The 9,832-nt window shown below is 40.0% G+C and overlaps 1 protein-coding gene across 4 annotated transcripts in view; it reads left to right on the plus strand.

The window, feature by feature from the left end:
* Positions 1-8,289: 8,289 nt before the first annotated feature.
* The window catches only part of LOC137178759 (N-lysine methyltransferase KMT5A-A-like), an 11,484-nt gene continuing 9,941 nt past the window's right edge, over positions 8,290-9,832 (plus strand). Inside the window, exons 1-5 of one of the 4 annotated variants that reach the window (XM_067583975.1) lie at positions 8,291-8,399; positions 8,498-8,661; positions 8,879-8,933; positions 9,006-9,071; positions 9,370-9,435. In XM_067583975.1, coding sequence (XP_067440076.1) covers positions 8,645-8,661; positions 8,879-8,933; positions 9,006-9,071; positions 9,370-9,435 — 204 coding nt within the window. In that variant the 5' untranslated portion in view covers positions 8,291-8,399; positions 8,498-8,644. Of the gene's footprint in view, positions 8,400-8,497; positions 8,662-8,878; positions 9,072-9,369; positions 9,436-9,832 lie in introns of all 4 variants that reach the window. The other 3 variants (XM_067583973.1, XM_067583976.1, XM_067583974.1) reach the window with 3 other exon arrangements.

Raw genomic sequence — 9,832 nt, forward strand, 5'->3', positions numbered from 1 at the left:
CTGCCATAAAGGAAGAGTTCTGTGTGTGTCTGTTGTGAGCAGGCCACACAAGAGAGCAGAGAGCTGTGAGGAGAAAGAGGAGCTGAGATCTGCTCCTTCAGCAGCTGGAGGTGAAAAAGCACAAGGAGCTGCTCCAGCCTCAGCTGCAGGAGAAGGAGAAAGATAAGAGGGGGATCTAGATCTAGTTTTGATAACCTGGATCCATGGGTGGAGTTTCTTGAGGACTCCTGCTGTTTCCTCATCTTGAAACATGTGGTCAGATAGTGAGATCCAATATTTATATATGTATATATTACTCCTGCTCTTTTGCTCCTGTAAAACTTTGAAACAGGACTTATACCTGTTGTAATGTATTTTAACATTGTGGTATTGCTACTTAAGCAAAGAATGTGAATGTGTCTTCCACTACTGTTAATTATTCTTTGGGCAAAACATGTTTCAACATAAGTAACTAAAGGAAGCAAAGCATCAATAATTCAAGATGGTGTACTGCAGTTTGAAACTTAATATCTTCTTCTTAATGGAACAATAATTGTCAAGATTACCCCACTCCTTTTCTTTCATAACATCTTGCCAGTGGATAAAAATGATGAATACTGATGCAGAGGGAGTTTTGTGCCAAAGGATTTAGAGAGCATCAGAAAGTTTGACAGAAGAGGTAACGTGTTGTGATGGTATTGGGTCTCTCTCTGGGTTTTGTGTTTCTTGTCAGCAGCACTCCCTAGATACACCTTGGATCCAGGGGGAGATATCCAAATTTCTAGCCACAAGTGTGGCTCAAGTTCCGAAATACTACATTTCCCATAATGCAATTCTATGGCATTTAGTCATTAGCCCTTCTGTACCTGCAATGTTCATGTCTCTCAAATTTCACACCACCACTTGGCTCTCTAACTCAGGCTCTCTGCTAAAAAAAATGTGGCCCAAGGTGAGATAACCCTTTTGACATCATTATGACATCATCAGGATTATTTCCTCTGACTTGAAAAAGACATTAGTGGACCAAATAGCTGGACATCTACAGCAACCAAAATAATTTTCTCATATTCTTTTCATTGATTTTAGCTCTGATTTTAACAATATGCAAATGGGCTCTCTTTTAGAATGACTTTTTAAAATGAACATTGGATTAGAAGCTTTCTAACTGACCTCCCTCAGAGAGTTGTCATGAACAAAGACAAATTTCCACTGAGGTGGACAATTAAATCAATCAATCAATCAATCAATCAATCAACTATTTCACAGTGTAGAACTTGAAATGACAATTAAATAAATATCAATGGATTGCCCCTAAAATGTTGAGCACACAAACAACTCTTCAATTGTTTTTTGTCACAGTGGGCACAAATGCTGTTTACACACATAAAGATACACATACTTTCATATAAATACATAGAGGCAGCTTCAAGCATATTTGGGGGTGAGGCATGTAAATACCAGACATTTTGGCCTGAAAAAGTCCAACTGTCCATTCACAGAACAGTCTGTGGGTCATTTTCTCCCTTAGTATAGCACAGCATAATTACATAACCACATGTTATTATCGCAATTGAACAACATGGCTCCAGTGTTGAAGAAGGGTCATGAATGGGCACAGAAGGATTATAAGCCATTAAATTACAGCCTCATTTTGTTGATGTCTTCAGAAGCATCTGTCCATTTGCAGGTGAGAGTAGGAAACTAATTTCCATGAAATGTGGTGGAGGCAGGCTTTGAACTGAGATATTTGACTAAATTCCAGTGAAGATCCATGTCTGGATATGTCTTTATGTATATATACAGTATATTAAATATGAATGTACTGGGATTACCAAATCCTAGTGCAACATGTAGAATTAAAAAAGCTGAAATTCAACTTGAATTTGAACTTAAAGGAATAGACCTACAGTTACTGCAGAGATGCTGGCAGGTGACATATTAATGGAAAAACCTAAATAAATGACTGTAGAAACATAACAAATGCAGTTATTGTTATGTTATATATGTTATATTGTTATGGTACCTGAAAATTCCCTAGTGTTTCCCTGTTTTTCCCCCTTCCTTGTGTTTCCAATGCTCCCCTGTCTGTCTTTGTCTGTGTTTATGTTTTGGTTGTGTGTGTGTTGGCCTGGGCGTGGCTCTCCTGGCTCCCAGCTCTACACTCCTGGCTGCAATCAGCTCATCACCTCTCCCAGTCTGCTCACCTGCCTCTCATCACTTCCTCAGCATGCAGTATATCTACCCCGGCTCTTCATCCACTCATCGCCAGATCGTTGTTTCTGCTCAAGCGGTAGCTTACACCACAGGCCTCACTTATATGATGATTTCTCAATGTTTGGATTTGTTACTAACTGCTGTTTCTCTATCCAGTGCTCCTGGACCATCACTCGCCTGCCTACCTGCCAGCTTGCCCACTCTCCAGCCCACTACCACCTGCTCCCTTCTGCCAGCCCTTGCCATTCTCCCTTACTCCTCTCAGTCCTCCAGTCCTGGCAATAAAGCCTTACTTCATTTACTGTCACTCTAGTCTGTGTCTGCATTTGGGTCCACCTTTCAAACCATAACAGATATGGGGTATAAGGATTCACTGAATGGTTTGATGAGTATAAAATGATGTGAATCCTATGTTATGGCCTTGAAACTCACCATATCTTAACCCAACTGAACACCTTGAGATGGAGTTCCAAGTGGCCATGTTATGTCATAATTAAATAAAATTATATGAAACTGTGAAGCAGTGCTGGCTACTGGATGCTGTGGTACTTATTGCTGTTAAATTACATAGCTTCTGTTTCTGGATGGCTGAAAAACACTCCAAGCGAGCTGAGTGGTGTACGTGCTTGGCACTGTCATGTTGGAATTTCCCGAGTGAGCCTTCCAGATTTGTGGTTGAAGTATTTACAGATCTGTGGTGTGCAGATTATACATACAGTGAGGAGGCTGAAGGAGCTCACAGCCAGGGAGGCCGGAAGGCTTCAGCATCAACACTGAGAGGGATTCCTAGGTTTCACAAAAGCCACAGAACCATAGTCAACTCTGGTGCAGAGTTTACTCCATATTAAACTCAAATATTAACATCCACCTCGTTATCCATATGACTATCCTGTCAGACAGCAGGGTTAGGGTTGGGGTTGGGGTCGGGGTTCAGGGTTCTTGGGAGACTGTTTATCACTGGCCCAATGACAGGAAGAGAAATGAAAACTCAAGTTGAGGGAGCTGTTGCGAGTTCCCTCCCCATGGGACCAGGAATCCGGACAGGGCAGAGGTGGGAGGGCTGAGGGGGAGGGGAAGAGAAATCAACAAAAAAAAAAAAAAAAGGAAAGGGAGAAGAAAGGAGAGGAGAAAAGTCTATTGGGGTGGGGGGGGGGGCTAAGGGAGGGGTAGGTCTGGGTTAGGGAAGGGGATGTTTGTGGTTTGGGTTAGGCGAGGGGAAGGGTGTGGTTAGGGTTAGGCGAGGGGAAGGGTTAGGGTTAGGGTTAGGAAATTCAAAAATTGGATCAGGTTGCCAGGTTGACTATCAATATCCATTATGAATAAGATGGCATTTTTTGGGATGTGGAGTTTTTTGATTTTTTCCACAAAATCATATATGTCTTTGATGGAGCTGGGGTGTAAGGTAGAGAGAAGATTTAAATAAAAGTCTAGGAACTCGGCCATATGGTAGGTGTCAGGAATTCCTGCAGGAATTTCATGTGGTTTGCTCCACTTACATGGGTCTTAATGTATTTTTGGCTACATATAAAACAATCTGGGTTCTGGGTTCTGGGTCGCCCAGTAAATATTGCTTTTGTTTAGCATTTACGAATTTTTTATCCTGTAATATTTGTACAATTTTCTCAATCATGGGCTTTGTATCTGTATATATAGGTTTTATCAATTTAGAAAAAAATGCCACCTTATTCACAATTGATATTGATAGTTTATACACAAATATTGACATTCCACAAGGCATACAAGCCATAAAAAACATATTTCATAAATATCCTAATAAAAACAGACCAGACAAGGAATTGATACAACTATTAGAAATTAATTTGACCAGAAATGACTTTGAATTTAATGGAGAATTTTTTCTACAAATCAAAGGCACAGCTATGGGCAAGAAATTTGCACCAGCATATGCTAATATTTTTATGGCAGAGTGGGAAACATCAGCCTTAGCCTCTTGTATTAAAAAACCTTTATATTATTGTAGATACCTGGATGACATCTGGGGTGTATGGCAACACTCAGAGGAGGATTTTGATCATTTCTTAATCACTCTAAACAATCACAATGAATCTATAAAATTGAAATCTACTACCAGCAGGACCTCAGTGGACTTTCTGGACACCACCACATACAAGGGCCAGAATTTTCAATTTTAAATAATAATGTTTATCATTCAATTGTTTGTATCCTTCCCATAGATATTGTTCTCTATCCAAAATGACAACTGCATTGCCCTTATCAGCTGGTTTAATGATTATTTTTCTGTTGTTTTTGAGGTCTTTTAATGCCTCAGCTTCCTCTCTGCTCAGGTTCGGCTGTGTATAAGAGACCTGGAATTTTGTGTCAACATATTGGATGTCAGTTCTGATCAGAGCAGTGATTTCAGGTGGCAGTTTGCCACAGGGAGGAGTCCGATGTGATTTGGGGATGAAAGGAGGAGGTATTGTATCTTTTGTGTTTTGGAAATATGCTGCCAATTTAATTTTTCTGTGACATAATTGTAGATCCCATCTAGTCTGTTCGATTATGTTTTTATTACTGCCCTTAGTAGGAATAAAAGTTAGTCCCATATTCAACAGGGTGAGTTGTGGGGGTGTCAGATGAACATTTATTTGCCAAATTCATCACATTTTTGCTCCCCTCCTGTACAGGCAGGCTTATGGGGATAGTTATTTTACATAATCAAACCAGTGTTGAAGCATGCGTCTGGCTGTGGGTTTGGTCCAGTGTATTTTGTCTGTCTCTATTTTGAAGACTCTCATGGGCATTGAGATGCAGCAAATTACTTTGGTCTTTAAGTGGCAAAGCCCTGGGGTAGTTAATTTGCGGCATGCGGATCTCTGCTTGTGGAAATCTGAGTTGTGCTGTTTTGACAGCTGCTTGTAGTTGTTTGAATGTTGTCTGTTTGACATTTTGTGATCTGTTCTTTAAACCAAAGGACAAGATCACTGTTTCCACCGTGACAGATGAAGTGGCTCTAGTGAGGATGGCTTCAGTGTGTCTGAAGGTGGCCCCTGGATAGGAGCCCCCCAATTAGGTCTGAAGCCACTCACTCCCGAGTCTCTACGACTTTTGGTTCCCGAGTTATAGAGCAAAATGTCCTCCCCATTGGAAATGACTGGGATGAAAATTTCACTGTGTGGAGGCCAAAATCGACCATGCAGAAAGTATTAAGGAGCATGTTTCAGGTCATCTGGAGTCTATTCGTACCAGTCATGGAGTGACTTTTCGAAAAATCTTGACACCCATGAGAGATGAGGTAGGTATTAAGGTATAAGAGGTAGGTAAGTATTCTAAAGGTAAGTTGTGGACTGTTTGGTTGGTATTACCGTATAAGAGGTAGGTAAGTATTTTAAAGGTAAGTTGTGGACTCTTCGGTCTGGCCTGTGTTTGTGTGTGTGTGAGTGTGTGTGTGTGTGTGTGTGTGTGTGCATGTGTGTGTGTGTGTGTGTGAGTGTTTGTGTGTGTGTGTTTGTGTGTGTGTCAGTGTGTTTTTGTGTGTTTGTGTGAGTGTGTGTGTGTTTGTGTGTGTGAGTGTGTGCATGAGTGTGTGTGATTGTGTGTGTGTGTGTTAGTGTGTGTTAGTGTGTGCGTGAGTGTGTGTGTGTGTGTGTGTGTGTGTTTGTGTTTGTGTGTGAGTGTGTGTCTGTGTGTTTGTGTGTGTGTGAGTGTGTGTGTATGTGTGTGTGTGCTAGTGTGTGTTTGTGTGTGTGTGAGTGAGTGTGTATGAGCATTTGTGGTTTATGGAGACGTTTTGCATGAATACATGCCACACTGTGAGGACATTTTGAATTGTGAGGACAGGGTCCTCATAATTCGGACAGCGTAGACGTGTTTCTATAGGTGTAGAGACCCAGAATCCAAAGTTTCAGCAAATGTCTCCACAATTCAGATTTACGTGAATTTGTGTAAAATCTGTGTATGACACAGCGGCCTCTGTAGGTGGGTCAATGTAACTGCACCCACTAATGAATAATTCACACGTGTAAAGTTCACAGCTTTTGATTGGCTGACAGTCGCCTGTCCTCATAATTACGGTTTTTGTCAAAACTGCTGTTACCCTAAACGAGGTGACCTCTCTTCAGCCAGCCACCAAATCATTTCCTGGTTAACATTATGTTATATCCTGCTGAACCAGCACATTTTCACCTGCACCTGTGGAGAAGAGGTAAGACTCAAAACCCAGCACTACATTTCGCATCCAGAAACTAGTCAAGGCAGCTTTTTTGATATCGGTAGCTAGTTGAAAGTGCCATTTCATCCAGCAATTGATCATATAAATTTCTGGGAAATGAATGCCAATGCTAGCTTAGTTTGAGGACAGTTTAGTTTAGCTTAGTTTAGCTAACGTTGGCTTTGCTTGGACATGGTTGATAGAGTGAGAGAAATTATAAGTGAAAATGTGATGCTTCTGCTTTCGTGAGAAACTCCCTTTTCAGGTATGATTCCGTATATATGATTCAGTAGTGTGTTAGATGAATGCGTATATGTTCTCGGGAAAGTATTAGTATTACGGTATGTCAGTACATTGTGGAGTAATGACGTTAATTACAGGACGACCAATAAGCTAACCATGCTAACCTAATGTTATGCTAACTGACGGCGAATAAGCTAACAATGCTAATGTCATGTTATGCTAATCGCAGTGTCGTCTTTGGACTAAGTAAGTGATGTGGGGAAAATCACTCGACTGGCGATGTAGTTTGCAGACTATCCTGTAAATTTATGTATGTTGTATGTTTGCTGAAATGTCTTTGTTATTAATTCAGTGTACTGGTAGTGTTGTAGGTTGTACATTATGAGGTAGTGCTATCAGTACTAGACATGAGCAAAGTTATCACACTTTAGTTTGTGAATTATGAATCCATGGTAATAATAATCCATAACAATAGTCCATGAATACACACACACACAAATATATATGTATATATATATTATCCTGTTTAATATAAGCATTTCAGTAAAGTTTATTAGTGTTTGTTACACAATACTGCAAACATTTAGGAGAGCTGTCTTGTGACACCTGTACTAGTATGTACAGAACTAGTATACTATGTATGTACAGTATTGATTGTAATGTTATGTAGTTGTGTAGTGCTCAGTCATTATAATACATGACCAGAGGAAAGTTTTTTTTAACCCTAACCCTGTCCACACATCTTTGACACATATACTGCCTTTTCAGGGCATTTACACTTTGACCCTTGACTTAATTTAGTCTAGGTTCAAAACTATGTGCTTGTTCACCAGTATGGTGTCATATCTTGCCTGGACTTTGGGTGTTTTTTGGTCTTGTGTTGTGTTCTTTGGGGTCTCCTGGTTTTGCACTTCTGTTTGGTCCTTCGGTTCATGGGGGTTTTCTTGTATGGGTTGGGTGGTGGGTTTTGGAGGACTGCATCATTGGTTTGTTGGGTTGTGTGCTTGGGTTTGTGTTTGTGGTTGGTTTTGGATGGGTTAGTGTAGATGGCATTGAGTTTGTTTTCTGGGTTTTTGTTCTGTTTCCCTTGTGTGTTCATGTGCTCCTCCACACCTGCCCTGCATTTGGACTTGTTAGTCCTGCCCTGCTCTGTTTTCCCCACACCTGCCCTGTGTTAGCCTCGTCAGCCCTGCCCTGCTCCCTGTGTGTCCTCAGCCGATCAGCTCCCTGTATGTTCACTCCCCTCTCTTGAGTTCTCCACCCATCTCCCCACCTGCACCTCATCTCCTTGTTAGTTCAGTTTCTTTTTAAGTTCTGGTTTTCTGTTCAGTCCTTGTTGGATCGTTTTGTGTTGTCGCATCTGCTAGTTCTGTTCTGCTCTGTTTGACTGTTCATGACCATCCACAATTAAAGGAGAGTTTTTTTCATCATATCTGCATTCCGGCCTCTGCGTTTGGGTCCACTCCTGCTTCCCCGAGTCTGACATATGGCTTACTAGTAAGGCAAGGCAAATTTATTTGTATAGCATATCTATTTGGCACATTTCCTACACAGACACAGACAAAGTCAACTGTAAAATAGTTCTGCAGTAAGTTGTTAACAAACTATGATAATTAAACTGATCAGATTTTTTTTCTATAGCTTTACTGAAGTCATCATTATCTTTAGCATGAGATGTCAGCAATAAGGCCACAGAGAGTGAAGATTAATCCTAAAGAAGAGGCAGCATATTTTTCATCCTTGGGCAAAGACAAGGATGGATTCAATATAAAATATATTAATTCATTTAAAGGTGAGTTGCCATTTGTTAAAAATTCTTTAGCACAGGTATACTTTTAATTATTGCTTTAATCTCTTCATATTTCTGACACATCTTCTGTTCTTCGTTAGGTCGAGGAGTGTTCAGTTGCCGCCACTTTCAGAAGGGAGACTTTCTTATTGAATATCGATTGGAAATCATAGGCAAACAGGAACATGAAAACAGGCTAAGACTGAACCACGATGCCCTGAAGGTTTTCATGTTTGAATTTCTCTGCAATGGGAAAAAAACTATGGTACATGTGTTGTCATACTTAATTTACAGTATTTTTTGTAAGTTTAATTTCACCCAGAAAAACAAACTGCCATTTTGTACTAACTTGATGTTAGTAGTGGCAATAGTAGTAGTAGTAATAGTAGTAGAGGTGGTGGTGATTTATTTATTCATTCAGTATAGTGTGCTTCTGTCATTATACTTTTACATTTTGTAATCAGAATTTTTTGCAATTTCAGTATTGATGCAGCCAGAGAGGACGACTCCCTAGGGAGACTCATCAACGATGATCATGTAAGCCCAAACAGCAGAATGAGGATCATCACTGTGGCTAGAAAGCCTCATCTCTGTTTATTTGCAATCAAGGACATCAGGCCAGGGGAAGAGATAACCTACAACTATGGAGATTCGGACTGGCCATGGAGATTAAAGGTACAGACAGAACTTCATTTTCACAAAGAGCTAACAAGTTGCTGTTTGAGTCTACCGTAATTTCACAGTATTTTCACAAAATAAACAAAACAGGTGCACCGTGTAGCATAATAATGAATAGAGCTTTGGTCAGTCACCAAGTATTTTTACATGAACTTGAGTTTCCCTAGTAATAGTTTACTCCTATCATTCTCCTGTATAGATAATTGTGTTGTTAACTCACTACGTATCAACAGGTACAGTCTTATTGTGTCTTACTGGTTATTTAATGAGATTTTTTTCCCTTTCTCTACACAAGGTTTCAACTGAAGCACATCCTCACCATGCAGCCTGGGCATCTGACTGCACCAAAGATGTTAAACAGGTGACTTCATTTCCATTGAATGTTGATAATGACATCAGATTTTTTTTCAGTAGCAAAACAGTTTTGACTGGAAGTTGGCAGGAGTTTATTGATACTTATTGAGAGATGTGTTTTAAGGTCTAAGTGTTATAGATACACAGTCCTCAGTGTGTATGTTCTGTTCAAGTATAGACACTCTGAGGTCTCTATATGTGCACTGTTAAGTATTTAGTAGTATCAGTATTTCTATGTAACATTAGATGCATAGCAGTTTTTCATTATTGCTGTATGGAAGTGGTTTATTGTATTTAATTGACGGTGCCACCAACAAAATACCAATTCATATGGAATGCCATGAAATTTTTTGCCATAGTACAAACTATAACTGAACAATTAACTTAACACTTATATGTGTGTA

Source organism: Thunnus thynnus, unplaced genomic scaffold (assembly GCF_963924715.1).
Source record: "Thunnus thynnus unplaced genomic scaffold, fThuThy2.1 SCAFFOLD_36, whole genome shotgun sequence".
Lineage (NCBI taxonomy): Eukaryota > Metazoa > Chordata > Actinopteri > Scombriformes > Scombridae > Thunnus > Thunnus thynnus.